At 52.1% G+C, this 15864-nt stretch overlaps 1 protein-coding gene across 1 annotated transcript in view; it reads left to right on the forward strand.

Annotated features, from left to right (window-relative positions):
* The window catches only part of FOXN3 (forkhead box N3), a 256783-nt gene that overhangs the window by 211796 nt on the left and 29123 nt on the right, over nucleotides 1–15864 (forward strand). Inside the window, 1 exon segment of the mRNA XM_070378381.1 lies at nucleotides 10620–10685. Coding sequence (XP_070234482.1) covers nucleotides 10620–10685 — 66 coding nt within the window.

A 15864-nucleotide genomic window follows, 5' to 3' on the forward strand; every position in this document is an offset into this window, starting at 1 on the left:
CTGGTCGGTATCTCCTTTAGGACTTCTGTCCCAGTAGCATAGCGTTAAGTGTAAATCTTCTTGGGTGGAAAACTTAATCCTTTTTATTTCTGTGATACTTGTATTTGCGGTCTTAATCTTGAATCTACATTTCCACGTATTTCCGTATTTAATTGTGTCTAAATTGAATTACTCCTTAACACCCTCATGAGATTTTCTGTTCTCAACAGTGGATGGATGGGGCCAGTGTCTCTTTGTTTGCAATTGAGAAAGCATGAGGCAGCGAAAATGGAATTCTGGTCTCCTCATTGTATCCACCTTCTTTGCAAGCCTTAGAAAGTGTAGGACATCTCAGGAGCCAGCTTCGAGACAGCCGTTCGCTAAAGTTCACCTGCAGGATGAAGGAAACAAGTGCTTTGTTGGTGCTTTGTTTTGCTGTTTCAATCAGTATATTTCGTAGTGTAAGTTGTTTCTGAATAAACATGTTTCAGAGAACTACACACACACACACACACACACACACACAGATACCAAGCAGCAGATGTGCTTTTATCTTTTTTCCCCCTAATGCATTTGGGGGTGAGGATTAGACCAGGAAGCATGAAAGGCTGAGCATTAAAACCGCGGCCCAGACAGAGCTCAGTGGCCAGTAATCCTGTTGCGAGAATCCGCAGCCTGGATTCTCTGTGGAATCGCGGAGGCGATGGGTCGGCGGCAGTCAGCACCGTTTCTGATGAAGAGGGCATCCCAGTCCCTCAGGAGCAACGTCGGGGCTCTGGTGCGGCGTGTGCAGCCTGAACGGGAACGAGGGCCTCCGCGACTCCAGCGGAAAGTGCGCTTCTCCCTGCTTTGGTCCCTCTTCGTGTCTAAGACTCGGGTCTCCGATGGAGAAAGAGCTGGGCTTTCCCAGGACCCACTGACCCGTGGAGGCACAGTGGTGTCAGCCCGCTGTCGCAGTCGTGTGTGTGAGTGTAGGGAAGAGAGCCTGTTCGTTTCCTTCCGCTGATTATTAAGGTACCCCAAGCAGATGATTCCCTGGCGGTCCAGTGGTTCAGACACCACACTTCTGCTGCAGAGGTGCACAGGTTTGTCCCCGGTCAGGAATTCAGATCCCCCATGTGGGCGGCACAGCCGAATAATAAATAAACAACAACAACAGAAATGACTCTTTAAAAATGTACCCCAAGCAGATTGTAAGTAACTAGGTTTTGTTGCTGTTGTTTAATCGCCAAGTCCTGTTCAACTGTTTTGCGACCCCATGGACTGCATGCACCACACCAGGCCTCCCTGTCCTTCACCATACCCTGGTTTACTCAGATTCATGCCCATTGAGTCGCTGATGCCATCCAACCATCTCATCCTCTGCCACCCTCTTCTCCTTTTGCCCTCAGTCTTTCCCAGCATCAGGGTCTTTTCCAATGAGTTGTCTCTTTGCATCAGGAGGCCAAAGTATTGGAGCTTCAGCTTCAGTCCTTCCAATGAATATTCAGGTTTTAGTAGTATATGTTTGTGACTCTTCATCTGAGAAAGGGTGACCATAGAGCGCTAACATATTTGCTTTCTTGGAGCTGAAAGCAGGCAGAAGTCCTTCCTTCTCTGGCCTACTCCTGGTCAGGATAGGCCTCTCCCCAGCATGTGCTCGGTCAGTCAGTCGTGTCCGACTCTGCAATCCCGTGGACTGTAGCCTCCTAGGCTCCTCTGTCCATGGGATTCTCCAGGCAAGAATACTGGGCCGGGGGAGGGGGGGGGAGGTTGCCATTTCCTTCTCCAGGGGCTCTTCCAGACTCAGAGATTGAGCCCTGGTCTCCTGCATCGCAGGCAGACTCTTTACCAGCTGAGCTAGAGGGAAGTCCATTCATAAGAGATGTGTTGTTTAGTCACTCAGTCGTGACCCACTCTCTGCAACTCCATGGACTGAAGCCTGCCAGGCTCCTCAGTCCATGGGGTTCCCCAGGCAGGAATCCTGGAGTGGGTTGACACGCCCTCCTCCAGGGGATCTCCCCACCCAGAGATCCAACCCAGGTCTCCTGCATTGGCAGGGGCGTTCTTTACCTCTGATGTTCATTTGGAAACCCGTTGCACTGAAGCAAGGGAGCTCGTTGACACGCCCTTGAACTCAGGTCCCTGGGGTGCAGACACAGAGGGTCGGGGTGGGGGCTGCACGTGTCCCTCTGGGCCCCTCGCCCCCCGCACTCACCCAGCCGCCCATCATTACTGACTACAGCCTTGTTTCCAGCCTCATGGGGGATCCCTCTCTGGGGATGGTGTAGCCCATGGGCTGTAACAGACAAATTATTTTGTTTTGCATTTACTTCCCTCACCCCACCCACATCCCCTGACTGCAGACAGGTTCTTGGAATACTTGTCTCGAAGTAAACGAAGGGAGATGCTGAGCATTGCTCCCAGGTGTAGAGTGTGACCCTTGCCCACTGTGCAGCTAACCTGAGGGTAGAGCTCAGTGTCTAGAATGGCAGCTGCCCCTCGTCCTCGTCCATGCTTGAGGGCAGCTCTCTGCTGAGGTGGCTGATTCCAGCATGGGAAACGCTTTCTTCAGTTCAGCTGAATGACCATCTAAGGCCCGAGAACACAAGGATGGTGGTTTGTTGCATGGGATGGCGTGCGCGATGCAGTAGATAGAAAGCACGGGCTGAGGTTTAGTTCTGACCTGTCCTCTCTGGTGGCCGTCATCACCTACCAGGCCTGGGGAAATCGATGGCTCCCTGGCCCCTTCTGAAGTTCTGGTGAGTCGGCGTAATTTATACAGACGTGTGCCCGGTGTTCAGAGTTTGTCATTCTTCCAGTTCTCAGGGAGGAAGACAGTTGAGAGCCAGGCAGGCGGTCGCTCTGTGCCTTGGGGCACTGATGCCAGCGTTCTGTGTGGCACTAAGTCTCACGCACCTGCCAGTGTCACTCTGAGATGGGCTCTTTGCTTCTGGAAAAGTGGCTTTGCAGGTCCACCCAGTTGAACACAGAGCTAGTTGGAGACGCTGTGCAAATGGAAGTCTTCAGCTGTTGGTGGAGACAAGCATTGCGGTGCCTGGTGGGGGCCAGGCTCCCAGGAGAACTGCCCGGGATGGGGAGGGGTTGGTGCAGGAGCTGCCAGGAATCCTGTGGCCGTTGCTAGAGGAAGAAGTGGCTTCTGGTGGGGCCTGGGCAGGAGCTGACCTTCCAGTCGGTGGGGAGAAGTGATAGCTGGAGAGGGGAGAAAACCACGCCAGGTAGGTGCCCTGGAGCCCCCTAACCACCTAGATGGATGCCCGGAGGGTTAGCCTCTCAGACGTGTGAGGGTGAGTGTCACCCAGGAATGCTAACAGCCGTGCCCCAGGTATGCATCCAGGCCCACGGTGCCCCCGGCGTCCCAGCGGGCCTTGCGCCCCCACCTCGGGGACCCCCAGCCTGAGCCTGTCTCCAGCTTTTGGACTTGGTGCGCCCTTCCTCCGAGACGTCGGTGTGGCCACGTCGTCCGGTGCCAGGGCTCTCGTGGGAGCCCCCGTTCCCATTCCTGCCCCTGGAAGCCATCCCCACTCAGAGCTGGCTTCCCGGTTTCCGCCGGGTGGTGGGCTTTTGCTCTTGAGGAAGGCAAGACCAAACAGGAGGTTTCCAAAGTGAGGAAGTCCGGAGTCTGGAAGGCTTCGGCCTGTGCCCCTCCCCACGCCCCCAGCATCAGCAGCCCCTCCCGCAAACCGCCGATGCCCCCCTGCTCACGGCCAGCAGGCCCAGCGGCCCCAGGGCGGCACAGGTCAGAGCCTGCTCGCTAGCTGCCCCCGCAGGCCCTGCAGCAGATGCCCCTTGGTTAGGTTCTCTGTGGAGCACGTTTCTGGCAGCCATGAGCTGGAAAGTGGAAGTCGGGGAGCGTCGTGGGCGGATCCAGGCGCTCGGTGCAATGTGGTTTAAAACCAGTCAGCGTATCGCAGGTCTGCAGACCCCCAGCAGCCTTGGAAAAGGAGCCCGCTCAGATCCAACAAAACCGACGTCACTTGTTCATCAGCTACAGCCTCCAGAGTCAACGCCGAGCCTCCTCAAGCCTCGCCTCGTGCTCTCCATCACGGTCACAGAGAAGAAGCCTCCCTGGGACCTCCCTGGTGGTCCAGTGGCTGAGTCTGTGCTTCCGGTGCGGAAGGCGTGGGTTCAGTCCCCAGTCAGGGAGCGAAAATCCCACAAAACCGACAAAAGATAAAAACATGTTTATTTAATTAAAACGATGAGCTGGGGGCCCTCCCTGGCGGTCCAGTGGTTGACGCTCTGCATCTGCACTGCCGCGGGCAGGGCTCGCATCTCTGATGGGGCAGCTAAGATCCCACAGGCTGTGTGCTGCAGTCTCCTCCCAGTACCCAGAAGAAGCCATTTCCACAGTTTGGTAATATAAACCACAGTCTTTTTTTTTTTTTTTAATCCAAGCAGCTGAACAGTTGGTTCTGGAAACTTCATTACCTCCTATTTCACTGTAGGGTAATATAATCGTGTCTATACCTTCAGGAGAAAGAGAGTTCGAAAACATCTTTAAAATGTGTGACCATTTTTCAGTCTCATAGCGCAGAGAGGAGGCAATGTGATAAGACAGCTGTATTAAAGATGAAAATTGAAATGGGCCGCTGGGAACCGGGCCAGCAGAGAAGTAACATTTGTTACTGAAGCCTGAGAAGCGAGTTTTTTTTTTTTTAATGTGGGATTAGAGATCGGCTTGGTTTTGAAGATGGGCATTAAGCTTCCATGATGGCATACTCGGTGTCTCACTGAGCCAACCTAGTGGTAAATGATATGGCCTCCAGTCTTAGGATGCTGAGCTCAGTACCCCCGTGGTCCCCTCCAAGAACAGAGGGTGCCTTTCTCTTCTCCTGTCCTGCTGCCTCAGCCTCATTCCCCAGACACATCAGAAGGTTGGCTTCTGCCAAGTGGATCTTCATTCCTAAAAAGAGTTCCTGGCCAAAAAAAACATCTTCCTCTTTACTTATGCTGGTAAGCCAGGTTGAGCGGGGTGGGGGCGGCAGAGAGACTTCTGTGCTAAGTCACTTCCATCGTTTCTGATTCTATGACCCCAGGGACTGTAACCCACCAGGCTCCTGTGTCCATGGGATTCTCCCGGCAGGAATACCGGGGAGGTATTCCTGGGTTGCCATGCCCTCCTCTAGGGGGTTCCCACCCAGGGGTCCAACCCTCGACTCCTCTGTCTCCTGCATTGGCAGTCGGGCTCTGGGAAGCCTCCCCAAAGTGTGCTCGTGAGAACGAGCGTGTTACCAAGGGGGCCGCTGCGGCGAGCCCCTCAGAGAGGCTGGGAAGCAAAGGCTGTGATGGGCCGGGGAGGGAGAGACGGGAGCCTCGCTGCTCCACAGGACGGGGTGGAGGGACTGTGCCCAGGCCTCCGAATCCATGGGGAGAAGCCATGTGTGGGCCAGGTTTCTGGCTACAAGGGCTCTGTGTCTGCCTGCCCAGAGTCTTCAGTCCAAAGGAGAGGCCATGTCGCCGCTAGCCCTGTGGGCTGTTTTTCTGTCTGAAAAAGTCATCGCATAAAAACTTCAGCTGATGGACATTAATATGAAAGTGTGCCAAGATCTGTCATTAACTGAAAAATAAGGGGGAAGAGTTCTTTCCAGAAAAGTATTTTCCATAGGAACCAATTTTTAAAAAATAGGTATGTGTGCATGAGTGTCTGTGTGCTGGTATTTCAGTAAATGCCTATGTTTGTATAGACAGTTTCTGGACAGGTGGGCGAGAAGCTGTAACTCTGGAACTGGGTCTGCAGGGAAGGAGGGCATTTACTCCTCACGTCATATCCACTGAGTGTTTTGTTTTTGTTTTTTTCCACAATGGGCGTGCATTGCTTTCTTGATTTTTTTTTTTAAGGGAAAAAACTTAAACATTTTAATAATACTGGGCTTCCCTGGTGGCTCAGCTGGTAAAGAATCCCCTCGCAATGCAGGAGACCTGAGTTCGATCCCTGGGTTGGGTTCGATCTCCAGGTTATCCCCTGGAGAAAGGACAGGCTACCCACTCCAGTATTCTGGCCTGGAGAATTCCATGGACTATGGACTGTATAGTCCATGGGGTTGCGAGGAGTCGGACAAGACTGAGTGACTGTCACTTTGGCATCTCTGTAGAGAGGAGAGATGGGAGGTGGTCTTCTCTGAAGGCTGGAACACACACAAGAGGTCAGGCTGTGACAAGCATAAAGGCGTGTCGTGTGTATAGCAGAGGGTCCAAGAGACTTTCTTTCGGACAAGCCTGGCTGCCTAACGCTCTCGGGCTGCCTGGGCTTCTCCCAGCACACGTGGAGCCAGAGAGGGCCCTTCTTGTACTGACCCGTATGGTTCTGGAGGTCTGTGCTTCATCAGCCTGCCAGATAAAGAAAGAGGTCTGATTGATCCCTTCCATTTTCATTTATTTGGATCTGAGTATTGAACCCAGATAAAGTTTATACTTGATATACTAACATGAGATTTTAAAAAGATGCCCCTCAGGAGACAGTTCTGTGCAACTTTGGGGGTAGACAAAGATTTTTTAGTTGGGATACAAAAATCATTGAGAAAAATTTATCAAAGAAAGTGATAAATTGGACTTTACAAAAATTTCAAACTTTTACTTATTAAAAAACACTATTAAGAAACTGAGTAGACAGGCCATGGATTGAGAAAAATGTATCTCACAAAGGACTTCCATCTAGAATGCTGAAAGAAAGCTTAAAACTCTATAGTAAGAAATTTAGCAACCCAGTTAGAAAACAGGCACAAACGTGAACAGGCTTTCCGCAAAAGAAGATATGCCCATGGCTGTTAACACTTGAGAAGCTATCAGCATCATTTGTCAGTAGGGAAATGCAAGTTAAAACCACCAGGATATACCATCACATTTCTAGAATGGCTCAAGTTTTATTGACAGTTTCAAGTGTAGACACAAATGTGGAGCCACTGGAACTCATACATGGTGCAGCCTCTTTGGAAAAGAGAATCATGTTCCTGTAAAGTTGAGCATACACTTATCAGCAGTTACCCAAGGGGTGAAAGCGTATCTTCTCAAAAGACTGGTTCAGAAATTCACAGTAGCTTTTTTTTTTTTTTTTTTTTTTTTTTTGGAAGATCCCAAACTGGAATCAACCCAGATGTCCATCTACAGGTGGGTGGATAAACACACCTTAGTGTATCTATACAGTGGGGAACTAGGGGGCAAGAACAGCGATAGGAATGAACCACTGACCCTGCTCCACAGATGGATAACAGAAAGCAAATCTGTAGTTGCCCAGAGCAGCGGGGCAAAGGAGACTTTGGAGTGAAGGAAATGTGTATCTTAGCTCTACTGTTTACCTTGATTATGATGGTGGTAGCACTCGATGTGAGAGTTGAACCATAAAGAAGACTGAGCGCCGAAGAATTGATGCTTTTGAATGGTGGTGTTGGAGAAGACTCGTGAGAGTCCCTTGGACTGCAAGGAGATCCAACCAGTCCATCCTAAAGGAGATCAGTCCTGGGTGTTCATTGGAGGGACTGATGCTGAGGCTGAAACTCCAATACTTTGGCCACCTCATGCGAAGAATTGACTCATTGGAAAAGACCCTGATGCTGGGAAAGATTGGGACGACAGAGGATGAGATGGTTGGGTGGCATCACTAACTCAATGGACATGAGTTTGAGCAAACTCTGGGAGATGGTGAAGGACAGGGAAGCCTGTAGTGCTGCAGTCCATGGGGTCGCAAAGAGTCGGACCTGACCTAGCAACTGAACAAGAAGCAGTGGTATGAAACCTGTCATGCTCGTCAAACTGTCCCCCCAGGATGAGTCTTGCTGTATGCCCTGGGGCAGGGCTGGCGCCGTCGTGCCAGGGAGCACACACCTGCACGAACACGCTTCCTCACCGTTTTCTCACACCGTCTGCGGTTCCCATGTTTGCTGATTCGCCTGCCAAGAGGTCGTGATGGAGGCGCTCCAGGTCTGCTCTCCATTCCACTCTGCTGCGTCTTCAGGCTTAGGCTCCCAGGGACTCCGACCCGTGCTGGGGCTCAGGAGCTGATGGTGAATGAAACGGTGAGAAGGCTGGGTGTTACACTTACCCCCAAGTGCCTGGACCAGCAGGATTGCCGAGACAGCAACGGACTTTCATCTCTGGGGGCCTTGGGCGTGGCGAGTCTGGGCAGAAGACAGGATTGGAGAGCTTGTCGTAAAGCGTCTTATTTTTACGTAGCTTGTGTGTTTATTTGGCTAGATGGGGCGGATGCCGTATGGGTCTGAAGCTCCCCCGCCGCCGTGCTGTCCTTGGGGCTGCCCCGCTGAGCCTGTGATGCGGATACTCTCTCCGGTTAAGGTTCTCTTTCTTCCCTTTGCATTTCTTTCATTACATCTTTCCATCTGGGGTCCCTTACACCTTCCTCCTGAGGTCAGATGTGTTTTTGAAGAGTATGGAACTACTTTCTTTCATTTTCTGAGAGAACGAGCAGGAAAAGCCTCAAGACTCCTTACCTGTGTTTCATCTTGTTCTGTCCCCATCGGACCTCCTGGTCACTCAGGAAAACTCCAAGTGGGAGTGGCTGGGGGAGGTGGGGACCCTCCGGGCAGGTGAGCCTTGGGTTGCCTGCAACACTTGCATTCTCACTTCAAAGAACTTTTGCTTGGTGAGGGGAAACATGCGTATTTCCTCAGTCCTGAGAAAGGAAAGGCCTTTTAGGCCTTTCAGCCCCCGCCGTGACCTCCCGGGAGCTGCCTGCTGCCCGTGGCTTGTGGAATCCCAGCGGTACCTCGGCACTGTGAGCCCTTTGTCTTGGTGGGGAGTTGAGAGGGCAGGCGCTGCAGCAACCCTGGCAGCAATGAGTGTAGCTTTAAGTTTTTTGATTCATCGTTCAACTGATATATGCATTAATATTTTAAAATCAAGGAGAATCAATGACTGAGGAATTTTACCCCAGGAGTTGTCAAATAAATTCATTTACCTGTTTCTCATAAAATGTACTTATCAAAATAAACTTGCACTCCCTTACGGAGTGTAAGTAATGGGCCTCCTGCAGGTAAAATAGAAAAGGCTGCAGAGTCTAGTTCATCTACCTCTGTTTTGTTTCTTTCCTTTTTTTTTTTCCTTTTTTGAGACATTGTCTTTTGGAACCAGCATCATCCATATTATTAATCGCCTGTGGGGCTTTATATTGCATCACATTACTTCCCTAGAATTAAACTGCTCCTATAAAGTTATGAAAAATGTACTTTTTTTAAAAAAACGGTTAAGTCATTTTTTAGCATAAAAACCCCAAATAAAGTGCCATGGAGCCATCAGCAGTGAATTGAATTTTGGGGTGTATAATTTGTACGAGAACTGACACGTGAGGGGCCCCCGCCGTCGTCCGTCGCCGGTGGGGGGACACGGAGGTGGCGGTCCCCAGGGACAGGCTGTGGCCGTCGACTCCTGTGTGTGCATGGGGCTTGGCGGCGCCTGTCGCGTGGCTCCCCGCCGAGCCGCTGAGCTTCACCCCGCGCAGCTGGGACGCCGCCGGGGCAGCTGCTCCTTTCAGCCCATTCAGCGACCGTTCCTGGGGGTTGTTTACCGTTGCCATGGCGACTTTCATCTCCATAGCAGCAGCGCTGCTGTTTCTCAGAGGAAAATGAATTTAGTTATAAAAGGATAATATTTTTCTGTCTATATATAAGCAGCCATCTGTCAACCGGTGGATCAGAAAGGATTCAGAAACCTCTTCAGACGGATAGCAATGAAGTGATGAGTTTTTTTTTTTTGGTCTCATATTAAAAGCAATAATAGATGTGGAAACAACTGTTGTATGTTCACCATCAGAACTGTGATTTTTTTCTCTTTATAGAGTTGAAGTGTGTGTGTGTGTGTGTGTGTTTAACGCCTTCACCTCCTCCACCACTGCTGTGACAGCCTCATAAAACGCGGTTTACGTTCTGCTGACGAAAGGAAAGAACCGAACGTCCCGTTAGTGTCCCCCTAGATGTAGGTGTGACTAGTGCTTTCTCTTCTGATGCCGTGAGCGTCCCCGCCTCGTTAGAGGTTCCCGAGGCTGGACTTCGTGTTGTCATCCCCGCTCTCCTGCCCCTCCGCCCCAGGGGGAAGGGCTGAGCGGGTGCGGAGATCAGCAGCTTCTCAGGAGCACGCGGCGCAAACGATAGAATGAGCGCCGTGCACAGGAGCCCACGCTGCGTCCGGAAGCCTCGCCGACGTGCCCCTTAAATCTCCTTCTAGAGCAGCGTTCCTCTTTGCGCGTCCAAACGGGAAGAAAGTCCCCTTTGGGAATGCTCCTCTAGTTTCTGCGTTCTTTATGTGTTTCTTTGTTTTTGACGGTGCTGGGTGTTAGGTGCAGCCCGAGGGATCCCTCGTTGCCGTGTGTGGGTCCTTCATTGTGGCGAGAGGACTTCTTTCCATTGTAATAAATGGGCGAGAGGACTTCTTTCCGTTGTAACAAGTGGGCACTCAGGCTCACTTGCCCCACGGCATGTGGAATCTTAGTTCGCCAACCAGGAAATCGAACCTTCATTCTCCTGCATTGGAAGGTGGATCCTCAACCACTGGGCCGACCGTGGAAGACCCAAGTTCCTGAATTTTTGGTTTTTTTCTCTATTGCGTTCATAAACTGTAACTTGCAGGGGGAGGAACACACGCACACACCGGCCCCGTTGTAAATAATGTTGTTTATTGGTTGATTTTTCCAGATCCTGACATTGACGCTGCCACTGCCATGATGCTTTTGAATACTCCCCCTGAGATACACGCAGGTTGTGAGTAGATGCTTCTATAGCCTACAGCACCGCAGCTTGTGAACTTAACCTTCTCCTGTACATACCAGGCCGTAGGAAGAACTAATGCCCAAGCAGACCGCCCCCCCCAACTTAGAGAATCACTTTGAATTACCACAGTGCGTGATTCCATACACGTGCGTAGAGAATGCATAGGTGTGTTTCCAAGATGACAGAATGCTAAGACAATTTCAGGGCTTGAGACTCGGGGGCAGGGAAGGGGACCAGGAGTGAGTCCCAGAGAACAGACCCTTTCTCCTTCAGGAGCTGTTGCTGGGAGTCTGTCGTTTCTGCTAGAAGAGGCTGCAGGGGCCTAGTTCACAGGCGGGACTCAGCAGGACCCATTTGCATACATTCCTCTCCCCTGGGGGACCTCATGAATAACAGGCTCCCGTCCTCCTCCTATGCAGGAGCTTGGAACAGCCTCAAAAGGGCAACACCGGGGTGCCCCTGCCCCGTGTCATCCTGTGCACGAGGTCACACAGACGGAAGGCCTGGGCTGCTTTCGCCAAGCAGGGCTCCTGTCGGCCCTCCAGCAAGGCCGAGCCCAAGACATCTCTTTGCTTCCTCCCTCGAACTGCTCTTCCATGCACCATCCAATGTCTTCTCCCCACCTCTGGAGCTAGCGTGTTTTTAGAATGGTCTCCTCCCCCAGTGATGACCGATGACCCAAACGCAGATGTGTGTCCCCTGTCCTCCTGGTGGCCACGTCCCTCTCCCGGTGGAAGCCTGTTGCTCGGACAGCCAGCTTGGCCCCTGCGGCCTGTTCGGCTCGTTGGCAGGATAATGATGTCTCCGCCTTGCTGTGCGTGGACTCGTGGCGTGCCGCAGCCAACCCCCTCCCATGCCCGCCTGCCTCGTTCTGAGCACCGCCCAGCCTGCTGAGCAGAGGGACCCCCATTTCAGGAGCTTGCGGAGTCTCCCACAGGACAACATCTGTTCCCAGACCCTCCCCAGCTGTCTGATGTCGACTTCTAGCAGCAGCTTTAGGAAATTGGCTCCGTCCTTCCGCCCCGTTCCTTGGTTTAAAAACCCAAGAGACACAGCCAGGCGTTCTCAGGACGGTCACCTCTCTGCCAAAGGCTGCGGTTACTTGAAGGCTGAGGTTACTTGATCCTGAAGGGAAAGAATCCTCATTCTCTCTTTGCTGAGCTCAGCCTGCTGGCCATTGAAATAAAGGCTGCCCACACCTCCGAGACGGAATCACCACTGCTAAGCAGACGCAGAGCCAATGCAGTCCTGTAACTAGCAGTTAACCTGTAGTGTGGGTTTTAAAGGATGTTTGAAGTTACACGGAAGTAAAAAAAAAAAAAAGAACTCGGTTCTCAGATGACTCTTGCAGGAAGAGAGTAGTACGGTCTGAAACACTTTTCTGAAATCAAGTTGGATAATTCATCACAGGGCAAGTGTACTGACTTGATCAGAGCTGCATAAGGTTTGGGTACCTTCCTTCGTACCAGTCACTGCCCACAGTGATCGTTGGTTTAAAGAAATTATTTTGATGAACAGGAATAAAGGAGTTAATCGAGGAAAGGCAAGGGGATTGGTCATTAACAGATCCTGGGCAGTTTTATAAAGATCCATTATCTCTAGATTCCTCATCACAGATAAAAAAGGAAAAGGGTTGATCCTGACGAGTTAAGAAGTTAATTGTTTTTAGCGTTCTCATGGCTAAATGAACTGCTCCCCTTTCCCTTACTGTAACACATATTGTAACATTTTCTCAGGTGTCCGCAGTCTTACGCGTGTTGAAATGCTGAACTTGAGTTTTCACAGCTCCATGTTCACGTGAAGCTGTGGCGTCATGTAGGGCTTGCCCACCTAGCTCTGACTACTGTGAGAAGCCCAGCCACAGCCCTGGTGAGCCTGCCAGGAGCAGGCTCTAGCGTCCTGGTAGGAAGGGACTGGGCAGCCCATGGAAGTCGTGGAAGGAGACAGCAGAGAAGTCAGTTTAGTGACTGGGCAGAGGGTAGCGCATCAGCTTTATATTCACCTTCCTGTCTGACCCCAAGCCTCATCAGATCCCCTGGAAATCCAGCTAGGGCATAGCCAGTGGGTGAGAAGCCCCCAAGATTGGAGCAGGGCCGTCAAAAGGAGGTGAGCGTCCGTTCCTGCACTTGGGGGGCCCCCAGGCACCCCCCCTCAGCCTCCTAAGAAGCGCAGTCAGTTTGTGTCCCGACACCAGGACTCTCTGCAGTTAGCTCTTCCATGCTTTGCTCTCCCTTTGCCTCCCAACCTGACATTTCTTGTTTGGGATGTGAGGCAGGACCTCACCTCCCGAAGGGAGACCATCCCGGACATACAGCACAGAAGCCACTGTGCCCGACCCTGCCGGCTTTGCCCAAAGCCTGGAAACGGTGGGAGGTGATCCCTTAGTCACTTTGCTCACCTGCTGCGAAGAGCTGACTCACTGGAAAAGACCCTGATGCTGAGAAAGACTGAGGGCGGGAAGAAAAGGGGACGACAGAGAATGAGATGATTGGACGGCATCACCAACTCAATGGACATGAGTTTGGGTAAACTCTGGGAGTTGGTGATGGACAGGGAGGGCTGGCGTGCTGCGGTTCATAGGGTCGCAGGGAGTCAAACATGACTGAGTGACTGAACTGAACTGAACTGAACTGATCCTTTAGCCAAAAGACTCAAAGGCAGCAGACACCGGGGCGCTGGTGGGGAGTGGGCAGCCTGCCTCGGGGTGTGTGTGCGCGTGTGTCCCCTAGGTTTGGGGTCTTGCCTTCCTGCTGCCTGCGCAGGCCCATGGCCTGTCTGTTACTGGAGCGTCATTCTCGCAGGCTGCTGTTGACAGCCTCCCAGGTTCAACGCCCCCGTGTGAGCGGGGCCCCACCCCGTCCGTCTGCCCCTGGCACTGTGCAGCAGGCAGAGGCCGGTCTGGGAGGTTTAAGGTCTCGCCTTTGTCCGCGCTTTTCTGAAGCCATCCCGGGCCCCAGGCCGCTGAGGTCCTGCCCTCTCATCCTTCCTACAGGCAGACTGGCCGCAGGCTGGGAGCCGTCTCCAGAAGGTGGCAGAAGCCCCGTCAGGAGGAGGTCCCCTCCTGCCGTGGGGGTGTCCACTGCACCTGTGCCCCTTAGCTCCCTCCCCATGGGCCCTCAGCTCCTCCCTGCACACTGACGCTTCGCTTCCGTGGGGTGGCTGTGCGCGCCGAGCTCATCAGAACCTCAGCCTGCAGCGTTGCCTCCCCCGCAGCACCAGAGGGAATGTTCTCTCTTTCTGGCTCGGTCCGGTCGCGGTGTGGGGAGCCTTCCACGAGGCGTGCCATCACATCTCAGGGGCTCTGCGGGACATGGCTTCCAGGAAAATCCAGGCAGGACACCGCTGCCTCATTGCCTCCTGAGCTTTGGATTGTGCTTCTGGTCAAATCTATCCACATCCCTCTCCCCTGCCAAAAAAAAAAAAATTATGGCTCTGTAGATTAATTCTAGCTTCTCGATTCTAATTAAGGCTTCCTAGGTGGCTCCAGTGATAAAGAATCGGCCTGCAAAATGTAATCAGTATTATTTTACGGTATTAATGAAATATTTTACATCCTCTTTTTCATATTGAGTCTTTGAAATCCAGTGTGCTTAGAACGCAGCTCGATCTGAATTCCACGTCTCACCTGCTCTGGCGTGGCCACACTGGTCTTGTCAGATGGCGCAGTGGTAAAGAACCCGTCTGCCAGTGCAGGCGACGGAAGAGACTCATGCTTGGTCCCTGGGTCGGGAAATAGCAGCCCACTCCAGGATTCTTGCCTGGGAAATTCCGCTGACAGAGGAGCCTGGTGGGCTACAGTCCATTGGGTTGTGAAGAGTCAGCTCTGAGCCCGCGTACACACTGCAAATCACACAGACACACACACACACACACACACACACACACACACACACGTCTACTTAACTACCTGCTCTGCAGTTCTCCTCTGACGAGCCCTGTGAGTCACCTTTGACCCCAGTAGAGGAACTGTTATTAAGTCAGAAGTCTAAGCACCATTACTCATCTTCAAATGAAGTGAAAGTTGCTCAGTCATGTCAGACTGTTTTTGACCCCACGGAGTATACAGTCCATGGAATTCTCCAGGCCAGAATACTGGAATGAGTAGCCACTCCCTTCTCCAGGGGATCTTCCCAACCCAGGAATCAAACCCAGGTCTCCCGCATTACAGATGGATTCTTTACCAGCTGAGCCACCAGGGAAGCCCAAGAACACTGGAGTGGGTAGCCTTTCCCTTCTCTAGTGGATCTTCCCCACCCATGAATCGAACCAAGGTCTCCTTCCTCCATTGCAGGCGGATTCTTTACCCACTGAGCTACCAGGGAAGCCCACTCATCTGCAAAGGCTGACATCATGCCTGGTTGGAATGTTCCCAGAGAGAAACTCTAGATTATGAACAAAACAACAGAATGGGGTCGGGGTGGGAGTGTTCATGGTGTGGGGAGAGGCCCTCAGCACCCCCTCCCCCCAGAGCTGGAATGCGTGTAGCGGCACCAGGAAGTGGGCTCCCTCCTCTCAGCCCTCCCAGCGTCTTTGCAAGGAAGCGGGCGGAAGGGCCAGTCCTAGGAAAGGGAAGGATTATCGAATCACCTGCTGCTCAGCTTATGGCCTCTGCTAGCTTAGCCCGGGCTGCTCTCCAACGCAGCAGTCGGAGCTCAGAGGTTAATTTTAGAAGCTGCGAAAATCAAGGAAACTGAATGTCGGGTGGGGTGCTGAGGCAGCCGGGGCGGGCGGAGCACAGAGGAAAGTGTCTCTTGTGCCGTCCACTTGTTTTATTTCGGTTCTGGAAGTGATCACATTTGGATTACAGTGAAAGGTACTGCTTGATTTGATCTGTGTGTGTGTGAGGGCCGCTTTCTTGATGGATAAAAGTTGAGGGTCATTGTATAAGACAAAGTGCTGATGTCCTTGGCACCTTGTCCCAGGATTTGAGAGTCTCAGACATAACGCCAGCCTTCCCTCCTGGAAGAGCCAATTGAAAGAGCATCTTCTGTTGGAGGAGTTGGTCCACAATGCTGGGCTCCGGTGCACAGCACAGTGGCCCGGTTGCACATGCAAATGTATCTGTTCTTTTCAAGTTCTTCTCGCATGTAGGTTATTAGAGTATTGAGCAGACTTCCATGTGAAGAGCTAAATATTTAAATGATGTAGCAGAAAAGGATGCTGCTGGACA

The sequence above is a fragment of the Bos mutus genome, chromosome 10 (assembly GCF_027580195.1).
Source record: "Bos mutus isolate GX-2022 chromosome 10, NWIPB_WYAK_1.1, whole genome shotgun sequence".
Taxonomy (NCBI): domain Eukaryota; kingdom Metazoa; phylum Chordata; class Mammalia; order Artiodactyla; family Bovidae; genus Bos; species Bos mutus.